The sequence below is a fragment of the Elgaria multicarinata genome, chromosome 8, assembly GCF_023053635.1.
Source record: "Elgaria multicarinata webbii isolate HBS135686 ecotype San Diego chromosome 8, rElgMul1.1.pri, whole genome shotgun sequence".
Lineage (NCBI taxonomy): Eukaryota > Metazoa > Chordata > Lepidosauria > Squamata > Anguidae > Elgaria > Elgaria multicarinata.
Window position 1 is genome coordinate 98848139 of NC_086178.1, and position 22425 is coordinate 98870563.

Here is a 22425-nt window from a genome sequence, read left to right on the forward strand (position 1 = left end):
ACACAATCCTAAGAATATTTACTCATATGAAAGCTCAGCTCAGTGATGTATTCTCTAGTAAGCATGCTTAGGTTTGCAGCGTAAGTCAATTTGTTTACCTTTACATGACCATTTAAAGAAGTTGGATTTTTCTTGCTTTCTGCTTGCATGCTGTTAACATGGATATCAACTGGGGTTAAGCCAGGAGGGGGAGATGGTGTGTTCTGACTGTAGCTTGGCACTCCTGATAGAAGTATACTGGTTAAGGTGGCTTGGGCAGTAGTTGGCATCATCAGGTGGGGGATAGCAGAGAAACCTGTAAGGAAATGTAAGAACTTCTAGACCAATACAATTCCTTGTTTGCCCTGATACACAAAAATATCTAGAATAATGAGACCCTCACAATGTGGATAAAATAGTCCAAGCTGAAAGTCATATTTTAGTTAAATAAACCGAGGCAATTACATAAGTTTATGAATATATGGTGAGACAGACCATTGCTTCACCTAACCAGAGCCAGTGTGGTGTAGTGGCTAAAGTGTTGGACTGGGAGTCGGGAGATCAGGGTTCTAGTCCCCACTCAGCCATGGAAACCCACTGGGTGACTTTGGGCCAGTCACACACTCTCAGCCCAACCCACCTCATAGGGTTGTTGTTGTTAGGATAAAATGGAGAGGAGGAGGAGGATTATGTATGCCATCTTGGGTTCCTTGGTGGGCAAAAAGGCAGGATATAAATGCAATAATAAATAAATAAATAACCCAGTACTGCCTTTCTCTGACTGGCAGCATGTCTCCAAGCTCACATGCAGAAGTCTTTCACAGCCCTGCTACTGGAAATGTCCAGGATTGAACCTGGGAACTTCTGCATACAAAACATGCATTCTACCCTCAATAATAGTGAAGTTACAGAGTGCATTTCAACCGTCATGACTTGGATAATTGATGTTTCATTGTAACAAAGGTCTTTACAACAAAGAGGCCTTAAGCGGAATGCATTGTTTTAATACTATAAACCTTTATGCAGTGGAGGCTGGTGGCTCTGATGTCAGTGGAGCGCTAAATTCGCCACAGGCTCAGTCAGAACTGTAAAGGAGCTGCCCAAGGTGCTTAGCCAAGGATTTGTCAAGCGCCAAGGATTCACCGCTCCACTGATATTGGAAGTACCACGCTCACTGCTTTTATGATACTTCGTTCTTCATCATCAGGATGCTACACTTCAATTAAAAAAAAAAACTAAACACATTTTTTATTGTTCTTTCTTCAAAAATTTCCATTTTACATTTTTTAGAAAAATAAAATAACATCAAAAAAACAAAATATACCTTATACTAACCTGTAGCACTTGTATTGGCAATTGATGATGCCCACAATGTTGGGCTTGGTGCGCCTGAACTTGGACTCTGCAAAGGACTAACAGAACTATTAAGAGCATTTAAGAGGGAATTTGGAGTAGTGGATGTGTTGACAGATAAGGTGGTCGGACCCAAGAGACCTGCAAAAATAAATAAATAGTCAAGACATTAGACATGCATGTACAGAAATTAAACAATGCTTTTAAAAAGCCAGTTCTTCAAATAAGTCTTGCTTTAATATTAGATTGCAGGAGGATTGAAATTTGAAGCCAGATTGTATTCAATGTTGTTCCCCGCCTCGATCCAGAGGGAGGGGCGGGTAAGAAATAATAATAATAATAATAATAATAATAATAATAATAATAATAATAATTCTGGCTGGATATCAGGAAAAACTTCCTGACTGTTAAGAGATTTGATTTGATTTGATTTATTACATTTATTTACCACCCCATAGCCAAAGCTCTCTGGGCAGTTTACAAAAGTTAAAAACAGTGAACATTAAAAAGTATACAAAATTTAAAACCATCAAAAACATAAACAGTATAAAAACAATGGTATCCATTGTTGGAACCAATTACCTAGGGAGGTCGTGGGCTCTCCCACACTAGAGGCATTCAATAGGAAGCTGGACAGCCATCTGTCAGGGATGCTTTAAGGTGGATTCCTGCACTGAGCCAGGGGGTTGGACTCGACGGCCTTATAGGCTCCTTCCAGCTCTACTATTCTATGATTCTATGAGTCTGCCCTACAATTGCCAGGATAGCTGCTTCTCTTCCTGGATGCTGACACTAACAGAACATGGGGTACTACAGGAATTTCTCACACATACACCTTTACACGCCAGTGACATTAACGTGTTGTGTGTCTCTTCAGCAAACTAACTTGGAAACTACTCACTTTTGCATTGTGTGTTTTAATTAGGAATCTTTTCCTTTACATCTCATGGCTATTACTTCAGCTGTTCCATCATTGCTGAGATCTTTCAACATGCCTAAAAACCCTTATTTCACATCCCATCTCAGATATCTTAATTTCTTATGGTTTCCCCTCTTCAGATGCCTGTCTAATAAGCACAGCTTTTTCTTTTAATTCATAACATGAAGTTTCAAAATATTATAAATTATTATAGATGTACCGAGTCCAGTAAGTCCTAACCCAGCTGAGGATAAGATATCCAAGCCAGGACACGAGAGGCCAACAGGACACGAGATGGTGGATGGGCTTGTTGCTATGGCGACTCCGCTGCTTTCAAGGCCCAGGAGACATTTCCGTGCCTCATACATGTTTAAGGCATTTCGCTCGACACTTTTTACAATTACAGACTGTAAAAAGGAAACCACAATCATGAGAATGTAACAGAATATTTCAAACAATTCTATACAACTGGCAGCAATGAGAAGAATTGTTTACAAACAGATTCTTAAAACAACCTCATTCTGTGGCATTAACAGAAAGAGCACGCTGGGCTCCAAAACTGGCAGGTCTTACACACAACTCTCTGGATTCGCTAAAAAAAGAAAGAAAGAAAGAAAGAAAGAAAGAAAGAAAAATATACTTGTAGAACACGGGAAAGGTAAAATGCATCTTGTTTATTCCCTCAGTTACAAGGTAAAATGCACGATTTTTGAAACAAAGTTTATGCTTTGTAATACTTCAAACCATAAAATAAACGAGCATTTAAGCAAAAATCCACTTCTTGTGTAAAGGTCATTTAGAGTAATGCTAGATAATTAGACATCTAGCATTTTAAAAAAATGTACACAGCAAAGTGAGATCCCTCCAACCTTAGTAATCTGTACTCCACAACTCCCCTATCCAAGATTTTCTATTCTCCACCACTTTTCTGCCTGTTCCACATTCACAAAGCAAGGTTCGTGAAAAAGTAACCACCTTCTTTCCTTCCATTTTAGAAAGAAGCCTTTGAATCCCACATCCTTGTACCCACTGACATCTCTCCCTATACATCATACCAGTCCAGTATAAATGGAACACTGGCTCCCTGAAAACCATGGCTTGCAAATCAGGAGCCACCCTCATAAACACATGCCCCCTTGCTTCCATGTGTAACAATGGCTTCATGTTACAGGTGCACTGGCACATGCTGGGGCCAATATTTATTTATTTTACATCCTGCCTTTCTGCCAAAAATGGCACTCAAGGCTGCTTAATAATAAGTAGAGCTGTGCACAAGTGGCCTCTCAAAATTATCCACCCTATTTGTGGGTGGAGAAATTGGAGCGGCAATTTCACCAAATTTCTTCGGGAGCAGGAGGAGAAATTCTCCAACCATTTCTCTCAGGTAGGCATCACTATTGGGAAGGGTTGCAGTATAGCTTCTTTCTTTTCCTAAGTTTTTTTTTGGGTGTGTGTGTGTGTGTGTGTGTGCACTGTGTCAACTGTGTTGGCAGCCTTTCTCCCCCCACCCCCATTTTGCATCCTCCACAATGCCCCATATACCTAGCATCACTCCAGGACATTGAGAGGAGGGAATGCAGCTGCAACAGAAAAGTAATGGTGAAGAAAATGTGTCGAAAATCCTGAAAAATGTCCTTTAATTTCTAGAAAGTAAGAAAAAAATATATCTCAGGGAACTCCTGAAAGTTTTCTTCCTCCCAAGAAAAGCGCTTCCCCTTTTCTGCCTCATTCTCAGGGCATTTTATAATTTATTTCGAATGTGTGTTGGTGGTATTTTTGATCTTACTTAATCACTGCAAGTTGGCTGAGGGTACTGTCTGTATTTTTATTTCGATTACACATTTCACATTACTCTACAATCTCCTAGGCTGCCTGTACTTCCTGATCTGAAAAAGTGCTAGGGGCAGAATAAATTTATGATACCTTCCCCTGGGCGGGAAGTGCAGGACGCCAGGGCAGGGGTTCAGGCTGTGAGAGAGGTGATTGTACCATGAAAGAAAGAATGCTCTCACAAAGGATGCTCCTCAGATATCTCATAAGTAAGGTAAGCACAAGAAGTCTCAACCAAACCCATGAGAATTTCTCCGAAATTTCTTCTTTGAATTTTCGAAAGCAATTTCTTTTCTATCAAATTAATACTGATAAAAATATTTTTTTATTAAAATGTCAAAACAAGTTAAAAACACAGTTAAAATACAATAAAAGAAATGAAAACACACAGCTAGTAAAAACAAAAAAACAAAAACACCTTCAGGAACAACCTTTACATACCAAAGGCCTGCCTGAATAAAAAACCTAATACAAACCAATGTTCCTTCATAAACCAGAAGTTGAAACCATGGTTATGAAAAACCTCATTTCTCTTGCACAGATGACACAAAATCATGGTAACAGATGCTAGAAAGGGCAAAAGACTAAGGGAATTCCTGCAGAAGGGGGAGAGAAGGTAAATTCCCCAGCCTGGGTTCAAATTTGCTAACCATGGTTTGCAAGGACCTAGTGCTTTATCTGCCTGAAGTTGCATAGCCCTGCTGTAACTTTTAGATAGCAGTTTCTTGAGTACAAACAAACACTATAGAGACTTTGTAAATTTAGTATGTTGATAAGTGCCTCCCATTCCCCAATGGGGAAATACCAAATGTTAAATTCATTTTACTATAGGGAGACTTAGGGCTATAGTATTCTTAGTTTTCTAGAAGCTTGAGGACCAATTCAATCAACCTGTTAATTCTTTCAGTTCATGCGAGCTTCTCTTGCCAGTTTGTACCAAATGTACACATGATGAAGAGGCTGTCGATGTGCTACTATACAGGCCCACATCCTGATTTATCTTTCCACAATAATAGTTCCAGAAGATTATTGTACTGAAGGAAAACCAGGTTTTGACCACTTTTTTTGGGGGGGGGGAGGAATTTGTTTAATCCATTCCAGTGGCAACACAATGGTTCCATCATTTGATTCTGCAGCCCAGGCTGCCTTCAAATTGGCACAAATTGCACAGACCTCCCACACTTTGTGCAATCAGCCTGAGCTTTTAGAAAACATGTCTGCTATAAGGAATGGCTACATTGTCTTTCTTGTTCACGTTTTAGTTACGTGTATAAGCCCTAATGAATTACAGGCCATGTTCTTGCTTGCCATGGAGGAATTTATTGTTAAAGCTTTACTGTGGTATCAGGAAAATAAAACTAGAATATACTCTGATAGAGTCAGTTCAAATAAACCTAGCTATAAATTACTTAATGTTATACATTAAAATCAGGATAATAGAATGGATATTGCCGAATAGTGATTAGATTTGGTGTTTCCATGTTTAGTGTGTGCGCCTATTCCCTTATTTCATAGATCTGTATGTAAGAGTTGAAGAAGTGATGAAAAGTCAAAACCAATGTAAAATGCCACGAGCCACTCAGTTTTAAATCCAGATGATTCAAAGTGCTTCTGTACACGTCACAGTTGTAGTGTGGCCTGGGTATCAGGCAGAAAGATGGTACGTCCTATATGGCGAGATGCACATTTTAGCCACATGAGGGAGTGAATATATCACTCACACACACACACACACACACAGTGTGTGTGTGTGAGAGAGAGCAATTTACATGAGACCTGGAAGCATGAGTAATTTATACTTCTCTCCACTGCCATGATCCATGCAAAAGCATCAAAATCAGTCCTGCTCCTTTGTGCAAAAATAAGACAAGCCACATTAGCACCTTCTTTAATCATGGAGTAAAAGGGAGAGGAGGCGTTAGAAATGCAGCACAGTTTGCAAGGGAGGGAACCTCCATGGATATATTTAAAGGTTCGTTTTCATCTTACTTTAAATGTCAAAGCACAGCGTACACCTTGAATTTTAGAGCATCTGGGTCAGGAAAAATTTATAATGAGCAATTTACAGAGTCACACTAAATAATTCTTAATAAATAACCATGTTTTATTTTCAAACCATGTAGATTTGACCAAAGAGTTGGTTTTGCTTTATTTCTGGGCTACAGAATTTGCCCATAGAAAGGAAACATTTTCTACCAACCTTGCTTGGCTGTTTTGGCTTTGGTTTAATACTAATGAAGACATCTAGCTGTTCCATTAGTTGAGTTATAAAGTGTGGCTCTACATCAATTTCTTCCTTCATATCAAACATCAGCACAAGAGGAAGGCAACCCTGAAAGATTAAATACAAAACCCAAAATAAAGCTATTCTTGTACCAGGCAAGCTATATTCAAATTAAAAACAACAACCCAATGCCTCATACGCAGCATAGCTGTGCAGAATCTTTGCACTATCAATAGGAACAAGATTTCTCTCCCATGTTTTGTGCCCAATTTGAGATAACTCTAATATGCAGCTGACCTGCAACACTGGCACTGACAGATTCTGAAATTCTCAATAGGCTCAGTGCTTTCACAGTGAAAGCAGGGTTCTCCATGCAGAAAATTGCCATGTTTTCTTACTTCAATTTCGGCACTACAAGAATGTGAGTGCAGAGAAACACTGCAGATCAGATAGTGACTGACAGTGGCAGATGGAACCCACTGCCTCTTATCCCCTTTGTTACTGGGTTTTATAAAGAGGATGTTTGTAAAGTGTAATCAAGGAAAAATTAGAACGTCACCTATTTTTTAAGATAAGCACTAATAGCTTTGACATGGAGAGATAACTGAACACACAACATATGATGCTGTACAAACAAAAGTGACTGAGTCAATTGTACAATCCTAGATAAAGATGTTTAATTCAGCATTGTTGGGAGGGAACATATTTAAGAAATTGGCAAACCAACCCAAAGTTCCCATAAAATCCTTATGACAGTTCAGATGTTCCAATTTCAACATGTGTCAACACAGGAGACTCTAAAGAGACTCTAATAAGAAATATACCTTATGCAACTAGATATAACCACAACATCAAATAAGACTTAATGTCCCCCATTACTGTCAAACATGCATGACAAATATGGGAACTTAAATGTTTGTACATGCATGAGGAATTTGTCAGTTAAGATGCTTAAACTATAGGAGACAAACGCAGAGATTTATGGCCATCCAATGCAGAGAGGGAGGAGCAGCAGAGGCTATTTTCAGCTTTATGCTCCACCTGCTCTGCATTTTGGCTCGATGGGCTTTTTTGCCCGTTTAGCTGGGGCTCTGCAAAGCAGGAGGGAAGAAGGCTGGGGAGGCCTGAGAGACCCAGTCCAGTCCTCTCTCCTCCCACTGGCACGCCCCCTTTCCCTCCTCTCCAAAGTTGATTTGTGACACTTGAGAGCAGGTTTTCTCCATGCCAGTGGAGAAAGGGAGGGGAGAGTGGATTCCTGGCTCTGAGGTCGGAGCGCTGACTCCAACCTCAGATCCAAGAATCCAAACTGCCCTATGTCCTCCCAGAACCTTTCTAGGGCCACAGGATCGCTACCGAAGACACTTACCTGATATATCTTCTATTTGTATACCACTTGAACATCTACAAATGAAATCACTTTGTGAGCTCGTTTAGGGTGGGGAGTCAGTGATGACACCCAATTCTACTTGCCCTTTTCAATGAATTCAATGAGTTCCTGAGACTGGTAATAGACTGAATAAAGATCAATAAACTGGACCTCAATCTTGAAGCATTGTAAATGAGACTACTTTTGGAAATTTCAGCTGGTACAACATATGGGAAGTTGATTATGAACTGGGTTGGGGCATATGGAATTCATCTTGCTAGTTTTAACACAACTGTACTGGCTTCACATCCATTCCTGGACACAATTCAAAATAAAATGTGTGGGGGATATTAGGGATATCTTTGTTGTGGCATCCAGATTGTGGCTTGCTGGGTGCTGTACTGGGTGTTTTAAGCCTTTTAGTACATTTTGCTTTTCTACCGTTTTAATCTGGCTTTCCCCCCCCCTCTTGGTTGCTTGGCCTTCTGCTGATTTATTGTACTTCTAAACCACACTGAGGGGCTTCAGTTGGAACAGCGATAAATAATTTAAAGAAATAAATACAACAGTCATGACAGACTCCAAATTAAAAAGGGCTTCGTGTCACTTGTGAGATTGTCCTTGCACTTGATCTCCTCATCTTTATTCACTATTTTTAAAGTTATCAAACCTAATGCTCTTCTGAGCATTAAAAAATACTCTGGTTTCATTTTAGTTTTTTGACATTTCTACACAGAAACTAATTAGTATTCCTTATGGCATCCTGCAGAAGCATTCCTCAAAGGCCATGGTTCTAGATTAATTCCTTCCTCCCCACAGAATACTACTAGCTGCATTTTTAACATTAATTAAAACATATTATAGATAAATGGAACCAGGTCTTACCATCCCATTATATGTGTACTCCCTTGCTGCATTGAAAGAAAGAATGGCCAAGTTAGTTACTACTAAAAGGATGTAGATGCTAAACGTTTCTCTGAGGCAAACTAGAACTCTCACTGCTGCTGCTTTAGGGTTATGGGAATTCATGGGGATTCAAAATTCAACAATCTTCCTGCGTGTTTAAGTTCTGCATTCCAAAATTCTTATTTCATAAAACCAAAGAAAACATGATGTTGGATCGAGATTTACTCATACTTAGAGCAGATCCAGTTAAGTTAGTAGGAATTCAATTAGTCATGACAAAAGGCTGGGTTCGCACAACACACTAACGCACCATGGGCTATTGTATTTTTTAACACAATGCTTTTTCCACAGGTTGGGTTAACATGTTGTCTGAACGCAGTGCGTTTTCCGCAGGGTGGCTTGTTTATCATGCAGTGTAGTTTATTTTTCTTGAACAAGCCACTTTGATAAGCTATCGCTTGTTTTGGGGTTGCTCAGGGTGGTTAACAAGCAACCCAGTGAAAAATGTGTTGCGTTCAGACAACGCGATAACCCATCTTACAGAAAAAGCACTGCGTTCAGACAATGTGATAACCCATGGTTCAACAACAACACAGACTGGTTGGGTTAGTGCGTTGTGTGAACCAGCCATTAACTATGAGCCTCTTTGCAATATGGTGGGGGTGCAGAACCTCTTTCAGGCCGAAGGCTAAATTCCATTTCAGAGAAGCTCTCTGGGGGCAGCACTACAGTGGTGGGTGGGGCAAAAGGAGTGGATCAAAGGCAAAAGAGGCAGATCAAAGGCAAAAGGGGCAGGGCCAACAATAACCCAAATACCAGCCTATTGTATCTTAAAGTTCTTACTGCCAGTAACTAAGCCTTAGAAGAGGCATTTTAACCTTTCAGAATGTGGGAAATCTGCACAAAAGCTAGGAAACTGTCAAATTATCAGTGGTTGGTGGAAAGGAGGTGACATGATCTGGGGAACCCCACAGAGCCAGATTGGGACCTCCATTTGGGCTGGATTCCTCACACCCCCCTCAGACATGAGGTTCTGCACCCTTGCACTATGGTATGATCCAGCCAATGATAAGCATGTTTAAGTCTAATTGATTTCAATGGGAAAGATTAAATCAATTAAAGCTAACAGGACTTAAATGTGCTTAACAACACCTGGACCATGCTCATTATATGTTTAACCATGCTCCTAAAATGTTGTGTGTGAATGAAACTTGTTTAGAAACACACACATCATACAACCACATTCAGACGTAGTTCACAATGATGGGGTAACCCTGCATTTGAGTTCACCTGGCTGATTCCTACTCCATCCACACACAAAAACCCTCTTAGAAAAATAGTCATCAGGAAGAAGGGTCCTAGCCAAGCATTCTCTCCAACATGTCTATGTGAGTTTTCTTTCCTATGGAGGTGCATTCAATTATGTAACTCCACATGATCCAACTATGTGAATCCACACCTGCAGCCAGTCTGAAGTGGTACAGCCAAAATACAGGTTTATCACCTTCGTGAGAACTAGGAACTTCTGGATCAGGGCGTAATATCCAATGCTAATCCTATATAGATTAGACCCACTGATATGAATGAGATGTAAGACTCATCCATTTCAATGGGTCTACTCTTTGTAGGAGCAACACTGAATACTCCCCAGGAATGGCGGCTGCTCCTTACCAAGTGTATACTTGCTGCGAAAACCACAGCCCTACCATTCACTTGAATACTAAAGAGCCACCGTAGAAACACTGTTGTTGCTACTTAGTAAGTAAATATAAATGAATTTACCATGAGGTACTGTCTGGCAAGACAGACTGACTCAATAGTGCCCTGGAGGTAGACTGTGGATTTCTTCTGTGGATTACTAGGATCGGGAAAATGGATCTGAGCACCAGTTCTCTGCATGATATGCTTGATGTTGCTGCCATTTCGACCCATCATAAAGAGATGATGTTGAGCTGCTATATCTAGCTGTGTGCTCACAGGGATTGCAGACGCCAAGGTACCAGCCAGGTGCTCCAAAAGCATAGCTGTTCCTTCCTATTTATATATTTTTTAAAAAAAGTTTGAGAAAAGCTTTCATTAGGTTACCCACCATACATTCTATATAATAACAAACAAAAATTAAGACTTCTCCAAATTAAAAGCAAAGTGATACATAAATGCTTGTGCATGGTATTTTTAGTAGATGGACTGGGGAGACCTAGGTTTAGAGCCACACCTTTATCAATCTCACAGGGTTTTTGTAAGGATAAAGTGTGTGTGTGAGGGGCCTTAATGCCTACGTAACCTCAAAACTCCTTGTAGGAAGGGTGGGCTATACATGTGAGAAATGTAATTTAATACACATTTTAGGGAGAGGTGATTTGTGCTTCGATTTATTGTAAAATGAACCAGAAATCAGCTGCTCCCCCAAAGATCTGAAAGATATTTTATCTTCTGATGCTTCAAATAAACTGAATAGCTGCAAGGTGCATCTGCACAAAACTGCATGGGAAGCCATGGGGAAATCCCTAAAGTTGGACTGCACACATTCTCTAGGCGCCCCCTCCTCTTAGAGCTCCACAATATTCCATGACAGGAAAAGTGGGTGAACATGTGAAAGTGAGTTCACGGCCAGCTGCCGGTTTCAAGGCCTACTTTGTGTATGTCCATCATTACAACAGCTGTGTTCGTACACCTAATCAAATGTGGCTTTGCCTGTAATGTTTCAATCCTAACCTAACAAGATCAGGAATAAAGACTGCAGTCTATCAAGCTTAAGCACATTAGACTGCTTGAGCATATACATCTCACACCTTATACACAAAGGCCAACAAGGCTGAGGTAAAATAGATTTCTGCAAGTCTATTGTCCAAATGCACTTAGATTGAGGAATGGAACAGGTGTGTGCTTTAATCTAAACAGCATCATTATTATTATTATTATTATTATTATTATTATTATTATTATTATTACATTTCTATACTGCCAGTTTACAAAAGATTAAAACGTTAAACATTTAAAATTGCTTTACAAAAAAATAAAACTGTATAAACATAAAAACAGACAATATATAAAGATAATATCCATTTAAAAACAACTTTGAGCTCTCAGCCAAAGATGTTATATGTAATACATGAACTTCCTATCTGTACTAGGAATACCATAGAATTGTTAGCTGCAGAATAGCTTAAACTGCAGTTAGCATTATGCATGATACACATTCTTGAAAGAAGTTTCACTCCTCCCTCTTGTTCCCAGACAGTTTATGTTGTGGGAGTACCTGTGAAATCCATCAGTTGGTCTTGGACAGTACTAATTGGGATTGATTACCAGCCACACAGACTCAAGCGAAACAACCAACTCAAACAGATACTCAGTCCATCTATGCCTTCACTACAATCAGTATAATTAGTTAAGATGTTACCTTTACAGCACTAGCATTATTCTGAGATCCTCTGATGATGACCGTAGCACCATATGTGCGAGAACGTTGTTTAAATGACACTGAAATGTTATAGGTCTGTGATATATGCTGAATTGTGGGAGAATTGGGATCAGGGATTGGTTGAAGGATTCCAGCTATAGGTAATTCAAACATCAGTACCAGAGGAAGCAGCTCCTAGAACAATGATAAAAACAAAATCACAGCAAATATTCAACACAAGTAAGAGCATATCTTGCCTATCATGAAGCTACACACACAGAACGTTAAGCTGAGTGGACTGGAGAGCCATTTGTGCGGTGACCACATTGTACACTCCAGCCATAAAGGAGCAGGTGTCACAGACTTCCAGGATTCTGCCTCTAGTTGGCAATGGTATTGTTATCCAATTTCCATACGTGACATCAGAACCTTAGCATTGACATTGAAATTGCAGGAGCTCAGCTAAACTTATGCTTCAGAACTGTCTTTTGGGACATTTATCCACAGAAAGTGCCCAGAACTTTTCTACTGTAAGCTTTAGCACAACCAATAAAAGTGGGTTGCTTTCCTAACAATAGTTCAAGCAAAAAAAGAAATATAGCTTGCTTGGTTGCTCTCACTGGTTCAGGACTGAGGGACTAAAGGGTAAGTGGATTTGCTAGGATATGTATTTCAGAACAGACTTGAGCCTCTAGAAACAAGCAGTAACACAAAACCAGGAGAACCATAGCTGAGAAAGCCTGGATGCACGCAGCACCTCTTTTTCATGGAGGGAAAGTGGGGTGAGGACCCAAGAAGGCCTCTACTGATAGTCTTAATGAATGGTTGGCACAATTGCATTTAAAAAAGAACGCACATCTCCTTCCAGCAGGGATTTCATTTGTTGCAATTTTCTCCTCGAACTGGGCCAAGGGTAACTTCTGGGTGGACGTATTGGAAAATTTGGGGAATATGTACTCTGTAGCACATATGGTGCTACGGTCATCAAAATTGTATTCATTCAGTTTGAGGCAGTCTATTTGAAAAACATGCAAGTAGGCATTTGGTATTGGGACCCGATGGAACACATATACTGCACTGAAAATCGCTGTAAAGGAGTTTAAATCCATAAAGGTCTGAAATACTCCTAGCAGAATTGAGATGGCTAGGCCAACGCAATTAGAGAGGCCATGTAGAAGGCGGGGCTTCCCCAAATCTTTCCCACCTATAATGGCTTATGGTACCACCTGCCTTGGACCAAGGAGACTGCCTGATCCCACACAAGAAGTTGCAATGGTGACATTACGTCTCCTTTGTAATATAGCTGAATCTTAAATTTTTACTGGAATAGGTAAGCTCAGGTTTGGAAGAAAAACTGGATAGGAAATGTTATTGGGAAAATGTTGAGTGATCGTGCACACCTTACATTATTTTTCTTGAGCAGTAAACCTTGAAATACATAATATCACAAATGTGAAGAAAAATGTTAATTTCCAGGTGCTTTTAAGAGCATTATATTAAACTTGAATCTCATAATTACCCGTATTCTAACTCTGGCAGATTCAACTCCAGCTGGCTGTCCTGCAATAGACACCTGTGGAGGTTGGAACACAAAATTTAAATTCTAACAATGATCATATTATTTTGATTCAGGGGTATGTCTCTATTAGCATCCTTGACACATAACATAATTTAAATGCAAATATAGTTTCTGATTTCTTCCTCTAAAAAAAAATCTAATTATCATAGCTTGCATACAATACAATGTACACATTAAATTCCACCTATTAAGTGTAATTCAGGAAGTAAAAAAAAGAAAAATGTAATTAAATATTGTTTTTAAAATAAAATTTAATATCAAACTATTTTATATCTCAAAATAGAATAAACCAGTTTTGAATTCCCTACCCCAAATAAAGTTTTCCAAACCTGTCAAAGATGACAGTTGAATCTCTAGTGTGTACGCAAGCCAAAATTTTCTGATCACCTGAGCAAGTGACTGTTTGGTTGTGAAAATATTAGGAGTTATTGCTATCACTGCTCCAGGTTTATCTCTGTATCTACAAGGCTTAGCGAAACTAAGAAAAAATGTTTTGCAATTATATATGCGACGCAAAAAAAAGTGGTTTTGTGTCTGGACAAGTCCTTAAAATTGACTCTGTTGACTTCACAGAGCACTCTAAACTAATCTATATAGTCAAAAAAGAAAGCACACAGTTCAGCCTTCTTCGAACTATACTATTTTAGCATGCAGGTGGGTATCCTTAATTGGAGATGCCAGAGAATTTCTTGTAAGACAGTGGAAATTGAACATCATCTTAAGAGAAAGATTGGGTGACCACAGCCTGGTAGAATGCCATTACTTGTCTCAGTGTGTGCATACAAATGCAGATATGTGCAGGCATATATACACATATACACATACACACACACACACACACACACATACATATACTTGGGAACGTTAAGGAATTCAACAACAACTGGAATATAGTTGAACACAACTTGGTTGTGTATTTTTCTGTATTATTTTTAAGTATATCCTTGTGTATGTTTAAATGGCTATGTATTATACAGAAGTATAAAACTGTTAAAAACACAGAGTTGTGTGTGTTGACAGAATAATGACTAGATTTTAAAAAGCACAAAATAATGTCCTGGGATGTGAGTGGGGCATTTATGTATATAACACAAAATAAACTTCTGCCAGTAGAAGACTAGTAAGCCTATCAGTAAGAAACATGTGACACACCCTCTCTGCCCAACACACACACATATGCATTCCAAACTGGTACTGTCCCAATAAGGCTGTGCTACATGCTTTACTCAAATGTGTAGGCGAGTTTTAAGATATCCATTTGAAGAGAACCCTACTTAGGCATTCAAATAGCACTTTAAATGCTCAAGGAGGAGGGAGGGTGATCATGAGTACATTAAATCCGCTCCCCCTCCGTCCCTGTCGTGTTGGGGCCAAATCTCTAAAGTGGAGAGTCTCTTCTATCTGCGCAGGTTCTCTGCATAATGTAGAACTCCAGGGATCCAGGGATAGAAAAGGCTCTTTAGTAGCTCACCTTCAGCATGATAACTGGGACAGAAGAGGATCACAGCTCATGTGCTCATCCTCACTCTCCATCCTCATGCATTGTTATAAGGCAGTATCTGAAGACCCGAACAGGGCTCAGGGCATAGCTAAAACACTGACTCATACATATAGACATTATGGCTAAACACAATCTTGGAGAATACTCACTTGATTGCTTTTTTCGGCTTGGTTATTTCTATTAGAATCTGGAAAGTGGATGTGGCAGCCTGTTTCTTCCATCACCTTTTTAATATTATTTCCTCCTTTGCCAATCACATGAGAATGTTCTGTATGAGATACATCCATTTTCAGGGTGACTCGATTACTCTAAAAAAAGGTTGAAGTATCTTTTATTGCATTTTCCCAATATAGACAGAGAGAGGATACTGAGAGGGAGAGTTTGGGGCGGGGGCGAAAGAGATGTCTTTGTCTCACACTTCATGAAAGAATGGTTTGCATGGAACAATGGATGATATACAAGTTTTTATTTCCAATTCTGAACAACATTCTACTGTTGACAATTCATATGGTCCAGCTTTAACATTATTTCCACTGCAAGTGAAGCATAGTCAAGAAAGAATTGGTGTGCTAAAGAACGACAAAATAAATGAAAGGTGGGTTTTTTCTTTATCTCAGAACTGTAAATTTCTGTTGCCATTGTAGGTCTTGATGATTTTATTGTTAACCTTTATGGTTTTAACTGCTATTTTACTGTGTAGGTTTTTATTGCTTTTAATGTTTTAAACTGGTTTTTTTTAAATGTATTTTATTGTTGTAAGCCACCTTGTGGGGACTTCTGCCCTGAAAGGCAGCCAAGGAATGTTTTAAATAAATAAAAATAAATAAAGATTTCTAGTTTAGAAAATCAATGAATATTTTCTGTGTCCACTATCAAATGGCTAAGTGATGAATATATAGGTGAGCACTATTTTTTAAGGTCACAAGGTCATAGTCTTTTGAAAGATAGTGGACTTTTGAGTAACTTTTCAGGTTGTGTTATGGTCTATTACCATTCCTCACAATTCTTCCTGCGAATGTGTTTTGGTCTCTTGCCCTGTTTGTGAGCATTAAAGGCATCAACACCACCTCATATTTAACTAGCAAGAAAGAATTCTGTGTCGCTGAATAAGCAGGTTCCATGTGAAAAGTGAAGCTCCTACCTGCCAGGCCAACATTGCCACCGGTCTGCCATGTTTCGGTGATTGATGCAGAGAAAGGAGCTTTGCACAGAAGCAAAACAAGCTGGTGGAGAACGGACAGACCGCTCTGTATGCACCAGCTTGCTCGGTTTCCATGCTGGTTGCAGAGGAAGGCACTTCACTTTTCTGGAGCCAGCTTGGAAATGAAGCAAATTGCTGGAGGAAGAACAAAAGATCCATCCTCTTCCACCAGCCTGCTGTGCTTCTGTGCAAAGCTCCTTTTTCTTTGCATCGAGCACAAGAACATGGCAGACCAGTGGCAAAGGGACAGAGTAATCCATGCCTCCACTGACAGCCTGCTTGATTTCTATGCTGGATAGCAGGACGGGGTTTCACCTGCTAATCTAGCAGAGAAATGGAGAGTAGTGTTGGAGGGACAGAGCAATCCTTTCTACACGCTGAGCACAGAAAATAAAATGAACTGGTAGCATAATTATAGATTGCTTCATTCCTCCACCATCAGCCTACTGTGTTTCTATGCTGGAAACATAAGAGGAAAAGTATTGACCTGTATGCTTAGTATAGAAAGCAAGCAGCCTGGTAGCACTCCATGCCTCTTCTGCCATTCTGCTGTATTTCCAGCATCTTACTAGGCTGCTTTTTATAACATGAGCTTGCAAAAGAGGGACCATCTGCTTTGTCCATCCACCAACACATCCTCTTAGGAGTGAAAAGCAGGTGAATAAAATTCTTTGCAGGCTTAACTTTGGGGGCCTAATTTACAAGCCGGAACTAGACAGGCCTTAGACCGATCCATCAAGGCAGATCTTTTCTTCTCAATCCTCTTCATCAACCTTCTCCAGATGTTTTGGACCACCTCTCATCAGCCCTGCTCCTGTGCTTTTAAGAGCAGCCTGAGACTGTAAACCAAGCAGGTTAAATGTATTTCCAAGTTTGGAAAAGCTGTACCGAAGTTTGGCTGATTTTCTTTCTTTCTTGTGTCAAAGTGGGAGTTCTGAGTGAGTTCGCTTTCCCATGGCCCCAGCTTTTCCAGAGACAGAATGAGGACCCAAGAGGATCCTTTCCACAACCTCGATGGCCTCCTCTTCTTTAAAGTGATGCATCCTCTCCCCACTTCAGCTCCCACTAATTTTTCCCCTGCACCCCAATTCAGCCAAAATAACCTGCTCTCCCACATTGACCACACTGTTCTTGAATTTCTGGGTTTTGTCTTAGGCAAATATTAAAGTTGTAAATTATACAAAACCCACTTCTAATAACCCAAATAACTTCAACAAGAGCACTCCTCTTTTCCATACAAAGGTACTAGTCATTGGTACATCTAATGGCAAATCCGTGGTATTTTAAAGTCAAGCCAAACCACACTGAAATAAAGACAATTTTTCAAGGTAAGGAGTTTGTTCCAAGTGTAATTCGGGTTGTGTTTTATCAGCTGATACTTGCTATGCATCTGGCTACTATTTACTTAAATTATATTTATACACCCTGCTTCAATCTTCCTCAATCTGGTGCACTCCAGATGTGTTGGGGATTGCAATTCCCATGCTGATTGGGAATAATAGGAGTTGCAATCCAACACACCTTCATTGGGGAAGGCTGCGTTGCATTCTAGCAACGATCATGTGTTCTTAATTCCACTGCTACAGATTAAATATTGTTCCACACTTCCCTTTTATTATGCATTCAAAATCTAGTTGATATTTAGAACTCAGATATGGTGTTTCATAGATCTCATGTAGTGGCAGGCATGAACTTGTATCTCCTCAAATCCTATCTTGGGCTTGTGTGTGTTGGTGTGCACACTCAGCTAATACATTTTGTAGTAACTGGTTTTATGTTTTTAATGTTAAGTTTTAACCAAATAATGTTAATTGTAAATTGCCTCATGGGGCCTTGTTGGGCCTGAAGACAGAGTATAAATGTAGTGAACATATAATAGTGGCCTATTATGAAAAACACAAAATTACTTACGATTTGAGGTAGGTTGTAGAAGAGCCTGTCAGACCATTATGGGAGGGGATAAGACAGATTTTCAGATACCAAGATGTCAATTATTTAGTTTTAGTAAGTATTTGCGTCTTCATTTTTATGGCCATGGGAAGCGGCACTTGGGTTTTCTGTCTTAAGCCACCAAAATGTCTGGGACCATCTCTGCCCAAGACTTTTTGTTAGTAATGCAAATGTACTGGGGAATTGTAGGAAGCTCGAAGAAAAGGGGAAACTACAATAAAAAGAACTTTACCCACTTTAATCAAAAAGGCATTCTGCAACTTTTGTAAGATGTTCACTTTCAGAACTTGTTCTATAGTCAATAGGTATTCTTTTAGCTCAGCTAAAACTTTTCTTTTTTCTAAAGCTTTTAAAACTTGATTTTGATCTGACTTTTATACTGTTAGTTTTACTCTACCCTGTGCCTGTTTGGTGCATTCTCTTCCCCTTCTTGTTTTATTGTGATTTTATTAGAATGTAAGCCTATGCGGCAGGGTTTTGCTATTTTATTGTTTTACTCTGTACAGCACCATGTACACTGATGGTGCTATATAAATAAATAAATAAATAAATAAATAATTTTACAGTTCTCTTTATAAATTGGCCTGCATATTACACCCAAAGAAGAATTTAAAGCAGTCACCACTGCTGAATGCAGATTATGATCCTTCACATCTCCCACCAGTTAATATTATTACAGACCCTAGGTACTTAACTGCATTTTCCAGAAGCGGGGAACACATATAAGAAACAAACTCACAAAATAATAAATTAGCCTCAACATGTTTCATTGCACAGCATGACCTTTCTAAGAGGGAGCCAAGACTGAATGTGGTCCCTTGAAATCCTTGGCTGCCCTCAAGAAAGGCCATATAGGAAGTGGTCAAAATGCTGTAATGAGAAAGCAGCCAACAGCATCGAGCACAGGAGGTGTCAGTGAATGAGCAGAGGCCTAACCGATCCTCTAGCTCCAGGGCCCTAGGAGGAATGCAACAGAAACCATAAAACAGTACCGCAATAGCAATTACCACATGGCTTGAGAGAGACTGCCTCCTGCAGTGACCAGGGCAGGACAGCAACAAGGCCACAGTGCAGCATCCATGGAGTTCTTTCAGCAGTAACTAGTCATTTCTAAACGTGGGGGCAGGTTCCCAAACTACAACCAATCCTCCCCAATTCTCACAAAATTAAAACAATTTGGGAGATTATATGCAATGAGTAAAGAGTTTAAAAAATGTAAACAAGGAGCTATCCCTTGACTAACTCCTGTGTGGCTGCTAAAACCTGCAGCAAATTGAAAACTATTGCGGACTTTTAAGGGAATGGTGGACGAAATTCCAAGTTCACGTTACTGAGCTTGTATGATCACTGCAGCTCATTGTAGTGGGTTGCCACATGTGCAGCTAGCAATCCTGAATATTCATTCCCTAGTGGGGGTTATCCTTGGCTTGTCAGGTCACCCAGACCTAGGCGGCAGGAGTTATTTGAGGATTAAACTTCTCTCAAATAACCCTACAACAGACCATAGGTGCAGTGCAGACAACGGCCCAGTTTGCATGTAACAGGAAGCTTCTGTAGTTATATTTCCTTGCAGGGCTTCTCGGTGCAGCAGCTGCAGCCATTTTGAATATCTGAGCTGTGGCAGGGCACACTGCTGTTTGTTATTATGTGTGAACCTGGCGAGGGTGGCTTGTTGGGGCGGTTAACAAACTACCTGCAACCCTGAAACATCTTTTGTGTTCTGAGCATCTTGTTAACCACTCCAACAACCCACCCTTGTAGGGTTCACACATCACAACAAGCTACAGTGCACCACTGCTGTGGCTTGAATATTCAAAATGGCACCTGCCATGGTGATGAAAAGCCCTGCATGGTGGCTTCTAGTTACAAGCAAACTGATGCAGCTAAAAAAGCACTTAATAGGATCAGGCTGCTCATGATTATTATTGTTTTAAAAAGAAAATATTATGTTACCAAACCCCAAGTTCTCTAAAAGTACATCCAGAGTTCCTGTTGGGTGCTGTCACTGACTCATTTTGCAGCGTGTAAAGCTGAACTACTAGAAATTACTTGAAAGCAGATCAAATTTAGCATAGAAATAACCACTGGCTGTATTATCCATGTAAATGCTACATTTCAGTGAAAGTGTTTGCTTTTTAATGTAACCTAAGAAGGTTCAATAACTTTAATATGCTGATGAATTCAGCACTGTTGACTCTCAAAAATCAGAAGCCTGAGACTTGGAATTCTAGTCCAAAGCTGAATAATTGATTTTCATCTTACTTTTGTGTCCAAGACAGACATGATCTTTTCTTTTGCTTCTTTAACGTTTTCTTTATTTCCAGAGACTTTAATATGGGGATCTTGAAAAGAAAAACACACACATACACACAAAGATTACTTTGTTAAATGGGCTATACAAACAGTCCAACAAGTTACCCATTCTTCCTAATACAAGCAAACATGTTGCCTTAGGTAACATCTCTTTGTTAATATGCATTACTTTAAGTTATACAATATATGCAAAGTAAACACACAGCTAAGTTTCTTTCTAGAATATCACCCTCAAAGCTTCTGCAGTGTGATAACTTGATAATGAATTTGTTTTCTTATGGCCATGCAACAAGTATATTTCCAAAGGTCTCAAAATATAATTTATTATGGAATGTGTCAGTTAGTTATGGGACTCTGCTTTAACGAAACAGAATTTCTAGGTTACATATTAACACTTTGGGAATGTAAAACTGCCTACTGCCAAGCACAACAGGTCCAGTGTATTATCATAGAAACGTTCAAGATAAGCCATATGAAGTTATTTTCATGAACAACGAGGTTAACAAACTCTGAGCCAGTCCGACAAAGGTTATGAGCCCAAAGAAATTGTTCCTAGCTCTCCTGTCCACATATGTTAACATCTGTGACCAGAAGAAAAGAAAAACACAGAAAAAACATTTATTTATTTGATTTATACCCTGCCTTTCTACCAAGAAAATGGCACTCAGGGTGGCTTAATCATAGAATTATAAAATAGCACAGTTGGAAGGGGCCTACAAGGCCATCGAGTCCAACCCCCTGCTCAATGCAGGAATCCACCCTAAAGCATCCCTGACAGGTGGTTGTCCAGCTGCCTCTTGAAGGCCTCTAGTGTGGGAAAGCCCACAACCTCACCAGGCAACTGATTCCATTGTCGTACTGCTCTAACAGTCAGGAAGTTTTTCCTGATGCCCAGCTGGAATCTGGCTTCCTTTAACTTGAGCCCGTTATTCCGTGTCCTGCATGAAAGCTTCCATGCTTAGTTTTTTGGAGGCAATTCTTACTTGCAACAGGTAGCCAAGAAAGTAGCTTCTACAAGCCTGTTCAAAGCTACCAATATAAAAGCTATCATTCCCCGATAGCGATGCTCACTGAAATAAATGGAAATTAAATGCTAACTCTGGCTACAACAGAGATAGGGTTGTAATGCCAGTCAATTGACTGTCTCTTGTTTGATTGTGGTCCCTTTACAAGCAGGCTTCCTCTACCCAGCACAATAACAATACAGAAAAAATTATGTATCTTTTTTTTTTTTTTTACTTTTGTAGTTACTATGCACATTTTGGCCACATTCAGACATCACACTACATCACAATGGGTTAATAAGTTACTCACAGTAGCTTATTTTTTAAATAGCCCATAAATCCCCGCCACACCAGTGGGCTAATAAACTACTATGTACCATGTACATTGATGGTGCTATATAAATAAATAATAATAATAAAATAATAATGAGAAGTTATTAAGCTACTGTGGGTAATTTGACTCAAACCCCACCAATATATCAATGTGTGACTGTATCACCATGTAGATATTTCAGTGTGTAGATATATCAAATTTACAGATATAAGGATGTATAGATATATGGACGTAAGCCAGTGAAAAGCAGAGTGGCAGCTGTTTTGACCACTCTTGCCATGCAGCTCTATAGTCAGCCAAAATAACCCATGTTGACCACCACACAGCACAATAACCAACAATGGGTTAAAAAACAACAATGCTGCAGACAGTGGGTTATCAGAGTGGGTTATTTTGTCCAAATAACCCATCATAGGTTAAAAGAAAACTCCCACCAGATGGCATGATAACCCATGAGGAGTTAATTAAGCTACTGTGGTTTAATTAACCTGTAATGGGTTATTGTGACATCCAAACCTAGCCTATGCTTAAACATCAGTGTTGCCACTCTTTGCATTTTCCCT

General features: G+C 39.6%; 1 protein-coding gene across 1 annotated transcript in view; it reads right to left on the minus strand.

Annotated features, from left to right (window-relative positions):
• BICC1 (BicC family RNA binding protein 1) overlaps positions 1–22425 on the minus strand; it is a 137351-nt gene that overhangs the window by 20139 nt on the left and 94787 nt on the right. The window contains exons 4-12 of the mRNA XM_063133101.1: positions 20474–20553; positions 15210–15368; positions 13500–13553; positions 11981–12175; positions 10360–10611; positions 6282–6413; positions 2472–2658; positions 1315–1473; positions 99–295 (exon numbers count right to left, since the gene is read on the minus strand). Of these exons, the coding sequence (XP_062989171.1) occupies positions 99–295; positions 1315–1473; positions 2472–2658; positions 6282–6413; positions 10360–10611; positions 11981–12175; positions 13500–13553; positions 15210–15368; positions 20474–20553 (1415 nt within the window). The remainder of the gene's footprint in view (positions 1–98; positions 296–1314; positions 1474–2471; positions 2659–6281; positions 6414–10359; positions 10612–11980; positions 12176–13499; positions 13554–15209; positions 15369–20473; positions 20554–22425) is intronic.